We start from the raw sequence: 15,254 nt of genomic DNA on the forward strand, positions 1-15,254 counted from the left end.
CCTCCACGTCTCCTGATGTACTGGCCTGTCTCCTGGTAGCGCCTCCATGCTCTGGACACTACGCCGACAGACACAGCAAACCTTCTTGCTACAGCTCACATTGATGTGCCATCCTGGATGAGCTGCACTACCTGAGCCACTTGTGTGGGTTGTAGACTCCGTCTCATGCTACCACTAGAGTGAAAGCACCGCCAGCATTCAAAAGTGACCAAAACATCAGCCAGGAAGCATAGGAACTGAGAAGTGGTCTGTGGTCACCACCTGCAGAACCACTCCTTTATTGGGGGTGTCTTGCTAATTGCCTATAATTTCCACCTGTTTTCTATTCCATTTGCACAACAGCATGTGAAATTGATTGTCAATCAGTGTTGCTTCCTAACTGGACAGTTTGATTTCACAGGAGTGTGACTGACTTGGAGTTACACTGTGTTGTTTAAGTGTTCCCTTTATTTTTTTGAGCAGTTTATATATATATATATATATATATATAGGTGTTTTTTTTGTTTTTTACTGTAATCCTAAACTATATGTTACCGGTGCTTGCGAGTTTTATACAGACACAGTGCCTCTTTTTGAAATGTTTGTTGCTTGATAACGACAAAAATCCTTTGGACAAGATAATTCTTGGTCCTAGATTTTTGAGAGAGGAGGCAGACTGCAACTAAATAGGCCTATCTGTAATCGCTGCTGCCTTCACGATATTACCCAACTTTATAATTTATTCAGATTTATAACTGCAGGAAACACATGGCAGTGTAACTTCCAGTTATGTGCGCGGCGGCAGTCTTTTTCTGGAGCAGAACAGAACAGCTTCTTGGCAAACAAGTGGGAGTGGCTGGTTTATAATCAATATAAACAGAAGGATAGGCCTACTGAAAAAAGTATAGCGATCGGTGGAGGTAGAATGGCAACAGCCTATCGTAAGTACCATGTTTACTCTAATTTATGTTTGAGTTTTTATCTGCGGTGTTAGTTGTGTTTTAACCACATGCGGCTTCTTTGCCCTCATAGAAAGCGCTGTACGTGGCCACTGTCTGTCTGTATATGTATTTATTTATATGAGTTACGGTAGATTTGATACCAAACCAATCACAACAGCTTTATGTCTATAGGGGGGAAATAATGGAAAGGTCTGAATGTAGCCGAGTGCACAGATATATCATAAGGCCCTCATAGTTTATTTATAACTTGTAAAAGTTTCACTTTCGTTTATGCAGCGTCTTCAGAGTGTCTATAATTATAGTAGCCTCCTTAAACATAGTAGAGGCAGCATAAATATTTGTTGGTAAATATATAAGATATAGCCTAACAATTGAAATAGTTAAACAAGTTTAGCAATTGTAGCAGCACAAAAAGACAGACAGAACATTTCGTTGTACAACTTTGTGTATAATCCTACATAAATTACCATGATCCTTAATCCTTGTGTCTTGATCATTCTGAAAATATGAGCAAAATTCTGCATCCTTTAAGGCCTCCACATTTCTGAGAAGGTTTTCCACAAGATTTTGGAACAAGATTTACTCAGTCTGAAGAGCATTACATATCAGCATAGGTGTCATATACACTAGGGACGCGGGGGACATGCCCCCCCCCCACTGTTTCGATTGGCTGATTTTGTCTGTATCACTTTTTAAAAGCATAATTTGTTAGAAATGCAGAAGAAGAAGAAGATATACTGAAAGATGAAATGCAATTTAAATTTAGAAGAAAGAAATGTGCATTGTCCAAAAAAAGTAACTTAAGCAAAAAGAAAATAAGCTACTGATTGCTGCATTATATTCTATTGTATATTCATATTTTGATTTGTTACCTGCCACCTGGATGCACCGCATGCAGCAGGCCATGTATGTGTTTACACAGTCTGCGTTGACATGAATAAAGCAGATTTGTGGAGGGCCCATATACTGGACCTTTTCTGGGCCCCAGTCATTTCTGTGGGCAGGCCTGGTCACACCGCTAATCTAAGCAAATTTTGTCCCCACCACTTTTCAACACAAAGTGATGCCCTTGCACATCAGCCACTGATGTTGGGCCTGTGGCGGTCAGGATGGAGGGTCAAGTTCTTCCAAAGAAACTATGAAAACCCTTTCTTTTACTGTTCTCGGTTTGAACTCTTGTTGTTGAATTGTTATGTGGAACAGGAAAGGCCCTTCCCTAAACTGCTATCGCAAAGGAATTTCCTCAATTGGAGTTATGGGACCTAGCGCCCAAACAATGAGCCGAACAGCCCCGCACCAAATGTTGGAATCTTCCATACAGCCTATGTTTAGATGGCAAGTTTTCTCTACCCTTTAAGGATAAAGACAATCTTTGGTCATCATCACTGGGAATAATAAATAAGTGTTCACCAAACATGTAAACATTTCTTATTCATATTTTTATTCTCTCTTGTTTTGTGCCATTTCCCCTCCCAGAACCTGAAGAGGAAAACTCTTGTGAGAATGAGTCTGACACCAGTGAAGAGTTTGACAGTGAGGGACAATCAGATGACGAAGAATCAGAAGATGGACAATCAGATGACGAACAAGCTGATGACGGACACTCAGGTGTAAAAGTTCCTCGTCAGGTTTGTTTTAGGACATAGAGGGTGTTGGAGTCAGCATCTATTTTATAATTACACGTAAAGCCATGAGAAGTGATCAGTAAACCCACTTAAACCCAGTCTTTACACATTTTCAAATGTTGATGAGAGTGAATCTTATATAGTTTCTTTTTCATGCTCAGGGGAAAGAGCCCTGCAAGTATTACAACAGTGGTGGCTGTCGGGATGGTGGTAGTTGCTCTTACCCTCACGTCTGCAAGTATGCCGTGAAAGGAAACTGTCGCTACGGGTCCGGCTGTAAGCTGAACCACCCCAGAGGTGGAAGGGCGTCCTCTGGTTCAAGCAACAGGACTTCAGGACATTCAACATCAAGTGGTGAGGAAGAGAGATTGAATGAAGGTCTTTCTTTTTGATCCACAGCCTAATTTCAAAAATGTTTACACTGGAAACTCCTTAACTCATTATCTATCCATCCATCCATCCATCGTCAACCGCTTATCCTGCGTACAGGGTTGCAGGGGGCTGGAGCCAATCCCAGCTTACATCGAGCGAAAGGCGAGGTACACCCTGGACAGGTCGCCAGTCCATCGACAAACAACCACTCACACTCACACCTAAGGACAATTTTAGATACACCAATTAACCTAGCCTGCATGTCTTTGGATGGTGGGAGGAAGCTGGAGCACCCGGAGAGAACCCACGCGGCCATAACTCATTATACTCAGTATATTTAAGAATATATGCTTTAACATTATTTGCCCAATATTGTAATCCTATTTTAGTACTGCGTCTTCTTTCTACTCTGTATAGAGGACGCTAATTGCATGTCTTTCCGTCCACCTTCCCCTGTAGCTTTTGTAGGTTATTCTCCTTTTGTCCAATTTTGTTTTTATTGAGCTTTTCCCTTGGAGACACATTTGTGAGTTTGAGCTATAAAAAATCTAACTGACTTCTTTTTTAAAAAGTTATACCATTTTTAAAGTTAAGATCATGAAATATTACCTCTTTGTTTCTTTTAGATCCCTGCTAATTAGCTATCAAAATCCCTCCTAGGTTGGAGGGGGAGGGGTTAAGTCAGACATTCATGGATAAGACAAAGTTTAATAAACAATTTATATTTAGAAGTTTTATACTTGTTTATGAAACTATGAAAATAACTGCAATTTTATATTATGTTGTTGCGGTACCTGATGGTCAAGTATATAAAACCAGTAGATGTTAAATACATTACTTATTGTATTCAATAACTATATTAAGTTATTAAGTTAACACTTAGTTGTGTTTAATCCAACGACTCTTGGTATTTTCATTATATCATTCACTCATGTAAGTTCTTTGACATTAGCTTCAGTTGAGAGAAACAGTTACTACGTCGCATACATGACTTTTGGGTTTGTGGTCTTTGTAATTATGTATTTTCACAGTCTTTTACCTCAACAGTTTTACATCAAACTGTGGCTTTCTTGACTTTCAAATTTCTATTTTAAATTGACAAACACCATATGTGTAATTCAGGATACAATTCAAACGGGATAAAATATTAGTTATCTCTTGCCATTGATTACCGTACTAATTATTTCCGTCCACCGGAAGGAGAGGGACTTAGACACTCTATTAACACATCTAACTCATAGCAACATAAGCATTCTTGTTTCTGGGAACCTAACGATTGTAATTCTAATATTAACTCTCCTTTTAGCTCTTTTTGGTCTCCACCTACACCTGAGAAAAATATCTGGCTCTTTATCTGCTAAATGTTCCGCTATGTCCAAAGACATTTGGTCCTGAGCATGTAGCATACAGTCAGTCAGTTTATGAGAGCTTGCTGGCCGGAAAAAACAAAACAATGACATAAGAGGTTGAAAGACTCCAACCATAACCTTTTATGTCATCTGATGACTCAATATTTTGTCTTTTTCTAATCAGGCCCAAAGCTTACTGATGGCCGGTGCTACCAGTGGCAGCTGAAAGGTGGAAAAGACTGGCTTGATATTGATAATGATCACATTATCGAGGCCCAGTACTCGCTGCCCCACACCAAAGGCATTAAAATCTACAGCACACCTTATGGGTAAGAGCTAAAAACACAGTGCTTAAACATTTTGTAAGCACAGACCGACAGAAACTGGTGGATGATTATTCAATTCAAATTAGCTTTATTGGCATGAATGTAATAACAACATTGCCAAAGCATCATCATTTGTCTCTCACTCTCTGTTTCTCTCTGTAGGGCAATAAGTATAGATTTAAACAGGATGAGAGTGTATGGAAAGAGTCTGAGTGTGAGACGCTTGGATGATGGAAAATCTGTGTGGATGTGGTACTGCAGCTTGCGTCGGAAGTGGATCAAGTATGGAGACAAGGTAGATGGAATTAAAGAACTGAACCTGTCTTTTTGTGTGTAAAAAAAATAATGCAAACTCCCTTTTCTTATTGTAAATATAAAGTCGGACACAATCGAATTGTTTAACATTTCTGTTTTTATCTTCTTGTTCACTTTTTTAATGAATATTGTCTATTGGTGGGGACAGGATTCGAAGGGAAAAGCCAGCCCTGTGAAGAGCTCTGAGATAGAGGGAAAATTCCAAAGTAACCCAACAGGCTCTTTTACTTTCAATATTGGCGCTGACACCTTTGAGATCAGATTCAAAGGTAAAGTATACTCACAAACCATAACAGAATACACATACAACCCCTGTCCAACTAAATTCAGCATGTAGAACAGTTGTTTGTTGTTTTTTTTATAGCCTTTATTTTCTTTTTTGTTTGTTAGATATGCAACAAGTGAGTAAACAGAAAAAGAGGAAAGTTACTCGCCGACCAGTGTACCAACAAAAGCAATCAGGAGGAGGGTGAGTTTGGATTTTAATTGTTGGGCAAATGCTTGTCCAGACAGTAACAAATAAATAAATATTTTTGAGAAAGTTAGACATGCTTCAACCCAGTGGAGAGCGTCAACGACAATCATATGAAATTGACAGATGCTTGTCTTATCCATAAGATTATTACACCTGCCCAGGGACTACAGCCTAAAATTAGCCAAGCTTGCTACAGAAATGCCTGTTAATGTGCACTGTCCCTGTAACTTTAAACTGTATAAATAAAACAACAGCTTGTTGTTTTTACAGTGTAGTTGTTATGCAGATTAAACAAACAGATTTAACATCGTAATTTGTGAGCTTTGGAGGTGCTGGTAGGCAGATTTTGATACCTTGTTTAGACAGAGCCAGGCTAGCCATTCGCTGTTACCGGTCTTTATGCTAAACTAAGCTAACCATGAAAGCGGTGTCAATATTCTCATCTCACTCTTGGCAAGAAAGTGAGTAAGGATATTTGCCACAATGTTAAACTGTTCCTTTAAATCCATAATATGATGTTGTCGTCACAGGGCTTCTCATGCAGTCCAAGCATTGCACAGTCTTTCTCTGGGCACCACACCACAGTGGCAGTTTGAGGGAGACGGTGGAACATGGCACGAGTTCAAACACAGGGTAAATTATCTGCAGACTGGAGGGTTCATTTAGCTGAGAAAGTGTATTTAAGATAAACCAAGATGATATGAATGGCCTTATTTCAACAGATGGGCACTAAAACTGAAAGCTCGGTAACCAGTGATGACATTGAGAAGAAGTACCAGCAAAACCACCACGACAGTATGATCTTCAAAGTGAATGGAAACTCATACAAGCTGGACCTTGGAGGTTGAGTTGTGTTTTACATACTGTGATGAGAGAAAATGATAACGCTTTATGTTACGGGTTCCTAATAATTTCTTGAAACCTTTTTGGAAATAATTAAGTTGTTACTAATTTTATAGAAATAGGAGAAGTATTAGAGTTGAATTTGTTGTGTTGACTTTATAAACAGTTTTTGATTCAAAGAAGAATTTCTTTTTATTATTATAAACTTTATTTATGTTTATATTTATATATGTTGAATTGTATGCTTGCCATTCCCTCATTTTCCAATCTTCATGATTTGCTAATCTAACTAGCTGCTGACTACATATTTAGCATACAGACATATCAATATTTTCACAGCAGGAAGTAAATACACATATTTCCTAAAATGTCTGTATTAACATTGCAGGAAGTAAATACACATATTTCCTAAAATGTCTGTATTAACTATTGCTTTTATTCAAATACTTACTACCTGTGAATAGTTCCCAATTATAAAAGTCTTTAGATGAAACTAATGAATGAGGTATTTTTGGTCCCGTAAAAGAAAGTGTTAGCTATAATAAACTGTAATTTCTTTAAATTGTAATCCTAAAATGCAAATTGAGCATTTATTTAGTAATTTCTTTTTGTTTTTTCCCACAGCGATGATTCAGACCAACCTCAAAACCAACCAAACACGCAAAATCAGACGTGTGCTGGTATGAACATTAAAGGAGATTTTGAAGATGAAGAAAATCTACTAACAAATGTGCAATAATAGCATACATTATACAATAACTAATCTGTGCTTATTGCACGTGGGAGAAGTTTGACTTCAATGCTTTCTGGAAGAAGTGCTTTGTGCCTTTCTTCTTTCCTAAAACTAACCAAGTGGTTTTGGTGCCTAAACCTAGCCAACTAGTAAGGCTTTCTGACAGAAATCCCTAAGGACAACTTCTCCCATGTGCGAGATACATTAATTGTGTTTGTTTGGACCATTCTTTTTTTATTGTTAGCTTTAGTTGATTTGATGGCTCTAATTCTGTGTTTACATGAGACGAGTGCTAAAGATACGTTTGTTTTTTTTAAACATGGTTGATGCCATAGACACTCAACAGTTGAGCCAAGATAGCCTCAGGATTGAAGGTCAAGTCTCGGAGCTTCAGGTTTATTGAGATTTTCCCATACTGCCCATGCTTTTTTATGGCTGGCTTTAGTTGATTTGACCTGCACCTAAATTCTGCCTGACAAATTTGCACTCCGAATATGTAATGTAAACCTGCCTTTTACAAAAAGGTTTGTAATGTAATGACTTACAGCACACTGCCTATCAGGGGAATGCAATTTTTGCTTTGTGGTAAATCAACCATACAGCATTACATTTATTCATTTAGCTGATGCTCTTATCCAAAGCGACTTACAATTGCTATTTATGTCAGAGGTCGCACGTCTCTAGAGCAACTAGGCACACATTGGGGTCTCAAAGTGGATTTGAACCCAGGTCTCTCACATCAAAGCCTTGTGTTTATTCACTGCGCCACCCCACCTCTGAAGAGGAAGATATCTAATGCGAACTCAAGTCAATTTCTAAACAGCATTATGCTGTGTATGCACATTACCTTTGAAGTGTTTAACATGAACCAGTTACATGTTTACATTATGCAATAAAAATCATATAACCTGCAATTCTTCAGTTAATTCATATATTTTTTGCTCAGGATTGGACATCAAGTCTCTGATCTTCAGGTTAATTCTGCTTCATACTCAATGTACCAAAGATCATATTAAATGTCCTGTAAGGGGGATTTGAATGATCATTTTTAGCAAATAAAATGCATCCAATGGTTGTTTTGTTTGTTTTTGAGGTAATAAGTCATGAGATCAGTACTTTGGTGAATCTCCATTTTATCTTTTCCCTTACTAGGCCTGTATAATTTACACAGCCATGCTATCCTGTAAACAAATCCATGTAAACAAAGGAATCACTGAGACAATGACAATGTTTAAACAGAACACAAGGTAAAGATGTTCACTGTTAGTCGAATATATAATTACAAAAAGGATTTCACTTCTTCACATTAGCCGTGTACAGTGGGGAAAAACCCTTCCCCAAAACTATTGTATCTCACACAACACACAACAAGCAAACATTTTTAATGACAGAAAGTCATACTGATGTAGCTTAGCCTATAGCTCATTGATCTGGTTTTGTTGCGTGAGCTGTTTTTGTGTATCAGCACTCCTGCTGAGAAGCAAAACTGAAAGGCTGTGGAAAAGTAAGAAGTGGACATCAGGTACTGAGTAAGAGTAAGTTAAGGGGATTTAATGAAATTAGGCTACAACATTTTTATGAAAATAACATTTAGATTTTTCACATTTGTTAAATCTGCCTTTTTATTTTATTATTAAGGTCTGCTCAACATCCATGCCCACCCCCTGCAGTGGCACTATGGCCCGCACAGCAGTTTGAGAACCACTGGTGTAACATAACATGCTCTACTGTTCTCTTTTTGACTACAGTAGTCACATCTTCCTGTATTATGTTTACCAATTTTGAATAATGTGCTGCTGCAATGTGTACATGTGTGAGGATGTGCACATTTCATTTCTCCCACTTTCCTTTGAATTCTGTAAAACCATAACACTTTCCTCTCTATCCTCCCATTGCCTTTGCCACCTGTCCTTCATTCTCTGTTTAACATGGATTTCTGTCTCACTGAAGCTAACTGCCACATCAATGTATTTATTTTTGGGGGCCTCTTTTGGAACCTTACATGCCATTTCAAGGTGCAAGGTAGATGTATGTATCATTGTTCAACATAGGGTTGTCTAACAAGACTTTCATCTTCTTTGATACTAATATATGCAGGTACTCATGAAAATGTTACTGTAAGACCACCCATCATTTGAATTCTGTATAATGTTTGTTGTACTCCGATCAAAATGTCTGCTGTCCGAATGACTGTTCTGTAAACTGGTGGTTATACTAGTGAACTATCAAATGATTGCTCTCAGTGGTCTTGTATCCCTTATCCATTGCACTGCATGGCATTTCTCCTGTGCAGACTGATAATTCATTACTGATCCTTTTCCCATATTCCAAGATATTATGATCAGCTGGCAGTATATTTTACATATGTTGTTCTTATAATTGATTGTTTCGTTTTGTTTGTTTACCAATTTTTTGTATGCATATAAAGTAACTAATTACATTCCCTCTACAATAGTCCTGCACATTTTTGCACTTCCACTTTGCACATTGATACATATGTACAGTACATATATCTATATATCTCTATATATAGATATATTTTCTTAACCTATACATACCAAAATATTTATGTTTATTCATCGCTTCTTAACTTTGTTTGCCTTGTTTTATTTTTGTCATTTTATGCATTTTATGTAATTTTATTTCTTTTATTTTTTTTTATTTACTGTAATTCTACTATTGGTTACTGGTGCCTGGGTTGTTTGCTACTACAGGCCAGAGTTTTATACAGATACAATGCCTCTGTATAGTTTTTGAAATGTTTGTTGCTTTGGACAAGATAATTCTGGGTCCTGGATTTTGGATATTGGAGGTACTGGTTTAACTGTATCATCTACTTCTAGATCTTAACTGCTCATGTTGTTTAATCGATCATTTTTAACACAGCGTATTTTTGTAACTATTGTACAGTTTACTTTATTGTGCTATATTAGTTCATTATGTTAGGATGATTTTAATTATTGTTCAGTGTTTCTATCTGATGGCGCCCTTACTCAATGTAATACGGTAGTAAAACTTGTTGTTACGTCCTGATGGGATGTCACTACGCTCTGTGTGGCGCATGTGTATGGACCATAGACTGTATATGGACATGCTAGCTGCAGGCTATGGTATGGACACAGCCGTCCGGCTCTATGGTGACATGTGAAGTGTTCACCTTATTGAATAATGGCTGAAGTCTTGCTTAACATCCGTATGCATTAATGGGAAGGTTGCGCACAACTGCTCAACAGGATGCCTAATAAAATCGGTAGCCTACATTTACATTTGCTTTGAATGTTGATCAGTGTACATTGTCCCTTTTCTTTTCAAATAAAAAATAAATCAGATCAAATTAAAACATCTAGTAGCCTATCTGTAATCTACGTAATCACTGCTGCCTTCACGATATTAGGTTATTTTTGTATTGCCCCAAGACAAACATGGCAGTATAGGCTGCAGTTATGTGGGAGCCAGTCTTGCTCTGGAACGCTTCCACCTCTTGGCAAACAGGTGGGAGTGGCTGGCTTAGCCTTTAAAGGAGAAAAATTAAAACGAAAGTATTACGAAGGGGGGAGGCAGAATGGCGGCGGCTCATCGTAAGTAGCCTATGTTTACAATTTAATATACTACTGTAATTTATGTAGGCCTACTCGTTCTCATGCGCTGTACGTGGCCACCATATGCCTGTGTATCTATTTATTTCATACGCTTAGGAGCCATTATAAATAAATAAATTTACATTTAGCTGACGCTTTTTATCCAAAATGACTAACAATTGCTATACTGTCAGAGGTCACACGCCTCTGGAGCAACAAGGGGTTAAGTGTTTTGCTCAGGGACACAACGGTGGATGGATTACAGTGGGAATCGAACACAGGTCTCCCACACCAAAGGCAAGCATCTCCACCCCTCTGTGCGCCATCTCCACCCCTCCACTTTTTTCAGAGATTTTGGAGTTGGCTCATAGCGGTTGAAACGCGGACAAAAATCATGTATGCCTATAGAAAACATGCGTCAGAAGGCAAATGTGGTGCTGAAAAGTTAAGGGAGAAAAAAAGAGTTCGCTCGAAGTGCCTCAATATTACCTTTATTTTGTGCTGTTCTTTTTGTACCTGAAGACAGCAGTGAGGACTCCTGCTGCAGGGTGGGTAGTGACTTGCTACAAGCAACGTAATTTTGCAAAATAAATAAATAAAAAATAAAAAAAAGCCTTCACTACATTTTCCATTTATAGCTTCATAATTTCACCAGTCTGTAATCTGCAATGGGCTTCGTTAACCGAAAGAGCCAGGCTGTGTGCTCGCAGTTACGCAGAAGAGCCCAGGTCTCCTCTGTGGTACAGAGATGGGTGCTTATCACAGATATAAATGTGCTGGGCAGATGTAAACATTTAGAAAATCAGGCAAATACCTTTTCAGTTTAAGGCTTTATTGTTCTACTGAAACAACTGAAATCCAGTGAGCGCACACCATGGCACTGGTGGGCTGTTGGAAAGCAGCCGGCGTCTCTTTTTAACATGCCGGCCGGCACCTACTTTCACTTTCCATTAACTGCGCATTAAAAGCTCTTCAGTCTCTGCAGAGAAACCGTAAATTTCACACTGTAACATCTAAGTCTGATCACTAGATTGATTCTGATATATTAACAGTATCCCCTTGATTATGATATATTAACAGTAGCCTATCCTGTTGTTGAAAAGAGCATCGCTTTCTTTTGATTGATTAGCCTGTTGTTTTGTTTTTTTTCATAACCCACTGTTTAATAGCGATGTGAACAGAATGTCGCCGGTGAAACAAATCTTGGCTTTCACTCAGCAGCTACCAGCTATTATTTATTCAGGAAACAATCATTTTTGAGATGCACAGAGAGAGAGAGAGAGAGAGAGAGAGAGAATATGGTGGATAAAACAGTCCTGTTGGGCTTTAGGCATGACGCACAGCTTCCTCTGTAGCCTATGCAGGTTTACCTGCTTCAACAACGAGCTGCTCCCCATGTTACTGTTACTGCCACATTAATCATCTGCTTTGTGAAGATTGTTTAGATGCTTTAGGAATAATCAGATTGTATTGGCTGCCTGTGCTACTGCAAAGAAAGCGTTTAGTTGGCTACATGTCCATAATAAAAGTGGCTGGGCAGCAAGCTGATATTTTAAATTTATCTTATCAAGACATTCATGGAGATTTTAAAAAGGAAAATAATTATTAAACAGAAATAGCTAAAGATAATCGACCAGCAAAGCAAATTGTATTCCCTAGAAATAACTATATTGCAGCTGTTTCTGATAAACAGCAGATAAAATATAATATACTTTTACATGAGTAGGTTTGTAATTTTTTTCTTTTACTTTTTATGGAAGTAATTGAACTTTTTCTTGAGTAAAGATTTTAAGTACTCTACCTGCAACTGGCCAGGGGCACCAGTACTAGCGCTGACATGGTGAACATGAGACAGACAGCAGAGATGATTGATTACCACAGATTGATAATAGAGATTGATGCTGATATGGCTTATTTAGTTATCTACTCAAGGGCTCCGCTGAAGTGATTACTTCACTTTAGGAGTGTTAGAGAGATGTTTCTTGTTTTGAAAATGTATTTCAATGGCTCATTTAGTGATGTACTCTACTTGCATAAAATTCTCAAGAATGCAGGAAAAAATGCCTCTAAAGACCCAGAGGGACCAACACATGCTTTGTCTGGAGAGCGGGCTGACCAGGGACAAACACCCGGGCCACTTTTTTGCCTCTGTCCATGACCATCCTTGACCTTAAAAACTTGTGCCATGAGGTGTGCATGTGTCTCTGCTACGTGTCCATAAACAATTGAAAAGTAGTCAAAGCATCCTACAGAATTTTAAGAGGAAGGAGCAGAAATAACTGAGGAGGACGAGCTTGTAAGTTGTATGGATAGCTAGTAGACGTAGTAAATTCTAAAACTCACGTAGTAAAAAGACTTTGTTATTCCAACAGCATGTCATCAGAGTTTGCATTGAAAACAGTTCTGTGCTCACAAACATTTGTTGCAGGGACAGTTAGGGCAAAGTGAGATACAGGAAATATCACTGACAGCTCATAAGTGTAACATTAGGATAACTAAATACATTTGTACTGTGGCTACATTAACTAGCAGTTGTTCCATGGTTTTTATGGTATGTAGTCGGTTTTGTTCTAATTATTTTATACTCCCTTTCTCTGACCCTCTGAGTTTTCATAATCTCCCCTCTCCAGTCTATTCTCCATCTTCTGTCACTACAAAGACCCTCTTTCAGCCACACTAATAAGTACATTCTGTTTTCAAAAGTCATTAAAAATGAGCATTTAATCAGAATTGGAATCAGAAGGAGCTTTATTGCCAAGTAGTGTTTAACACATACGAGGAATTTGTTTTAGTGATAAGGTGCTACATGCAGACAAACATACAGTTGACATAAATAAATGTAGAAATATATAAATATGGAATAGACAATGCAAGTTATATAATAATATTAAAAAGACTAGAGAAAAATAATACAACTATTTGCAGACTATTTATCTATCAACTATTTAAGTGCTTTATTTAACAAAAAAAAATCGGGGGGGGGGGGGCATGCCCCCGAACCCCCCTAGCATTTCAGCGTCCCCTCCAGGTTCAAAGTCGCTCCTACGCCCCTGATTTATTTACGGTAGTTTTGATACCAAACCAAATCACAATAGATAGCCAACTGATAGCCTAATGCTATATTAGGCGCGAAATGAAAATTAACGCAGTGGTGATCAGGTTATTTCGAACTTGTAAGTTTCAGTTTCGTTTACGCAGCTTCTTCAGACGGTCTACACGACATAGCCCAAAAAATACAGAAAAAAACAAGCTTTGCTCTCATTTACACTGCGTGAAATTAAAGGTAGCTTACCTTTTATTATCTAACTGTTTTAAATTTACACAAATGTTCCCATGTGTAGATGATATAGCTTGTAATTGAATTAGCAAACAGGGGGCAGCAGGTAAACATAATGAGTTATGTATTTGAACAGACCTACCTGTACATTAACACGTTGTTCTTAACTGTGTCTCTAAATTTTTACCAGCAAGAATATCATATGGTACTTTATAAAAAGTGACTTTCATTATTTGTTATTTATTTGTTTTCTCATTGAACAAATATCACTACCGACAGTTATGATAAAACAACTGAAATAGTGAAACAGGGACACCACATAGCAGCCCAACAAGACAGACAGGAACAGAACATTTTGTTGTACAATCTTGTATAATGCTACATAAATTACCATGATCCTTTATCATTTCAAACAGCATAAATACGCATCTATTACAGCATCCCCTTTTCTAGGAAGGTTTTCCACAAGATTTTGGAACCTGGCTGCAGAGATTTGCTCAATCTGAAGAGCATTACATGTCAGCCTGACCTGTTGGCGTTCAGGGTGGAGTGTCAAGTCCTTCCAAAGCAAACTAGGAAACCCTTTCCTTAATTATCCTCAGTTCTGTTATGTATGTTAAGTGTACAGTTATCTAAAATAGCAATATGTTGTACATTAAGAATTTCCTTAATTGGAGTTATGGGACCTAGCGCCCAAACAATGAGCCAAACAGCCCCGCACCAAATGTTGGAATCTGTCCATATAGCCTATGTTTGGCCATATAGTGAATATTCACATTGTATTGGATTTCAAGTTTTCTCCACCCTTTAAGGATAAAGACAATCTTTGGTCATCATCACCAAACATGTAAACATTTCTTATTCATATTTTTATTCTCTCTTGTTTTGTGCCATTTCCCTTACCAGAACCTAAAGAGGAAAACTCTTGTGAGAATGAGTCTGACACCAGTGAAAAGTTTGACAGTGAGGGACAATCAGATGACGAAGAATCAGAAGATGGACAATCAGATGACGAACAAGCTGATGACGGACACTCAGGTGTAAAAGTTCCTCGTCAGGTTTGTTTTAGGACATAGAGGGTGTTGGAGTCAGCATCTATTTTATAATTACACGTAAAGCCATGAGAAGTGATCAGTAAACCCACTTAAACCCAGTCTTTACACATTTTCAAATGTTGATGAGAGTGAATCTTATATAGTTTCTTTTTCATGCTCAGGGGAAAGAGCCCTGCAAGTATTACAACAGTGGTGGCTGTCGGGATGGTGGTAGTTGCTCTTACCCTCACGTCTGCAAGTATGCCGTGAAAGGAAACTGTCGCTACGGGTCCGGCTGTAAGCTGAACCACCCCAGAGGTGGAAGGGCGTCCTCTGGTTCAAGCAACAGGACTTCAGGACATTCAACATCAAGTGGTGAGGAAGAG

General features: G+C 38.2%; 2 protein-coding genes across 2 annotated transcripts in view; both read left to right on the forward strand.

The window, feature by feature from the left end:
• The first annotated feature begins 570 nt into the window (after positions 1–570).
• LOC123984825 lies at positions 571–9,577 on the forward strand. Its single transcript, XM_046072012.1, has 11 exons — positions 571–920; positions 2,418–2,569; positions 2,728–2,920; positions 4,472–4,616; positions 4,776–4,908; positions 5,077–5,197; positions 5,319–5,397; positions 5,934–6,036; positions 6,126–6,246; positions 6,871–6,926; positions 8,618–9,577. Exons 1-11 carry the CDS (start codon positions 905–907, stop codon positions 8,675–8,677), a joined length of 1,179 nt encoding a protein of 392 aa, XP_045927968.1. The 5' UTR covers positions 571–904; the 3' UTR covers positions 8,678–9,577.
• A 964-nt stretch (positions 9,578–10,541) lies between these two features.
• LOC123985220 overlaps positions 10,542–15,254 on the forward strand; it is an 11,002-nt gene continuing 6,289 nt past the window's right edge. The window contains exons 1-2 of the mRNA XM_046072663.1: positions 10,542–10,557; positions 14,741–14,812. Coding sequence (XP_045928619.1) covers positions 10,542–10,557; positions 14,741–14,812 — 88 coding nt within the window. The remainder of the gene's footprint in view (positions 10,558–14,740; positions 14,813–15,254) is intronic.

Source organism: Micropterus dolomieu, linkage group LG16, assembly GCF_021292245.1.
Source record: "Micropterus dolomieu isolate WLL.071019.BEF.003 ecotype Adirondacks linkage group LG16, ASM2129224v1, whole genome shotgun sequence".
Taxonomy (NCBI): Eukaryota; Metazoa; Chordata; class Actinopteri; order Centrarchiformes; family Centrarchidae; genus Micropterus; species Micropterus dolomieu.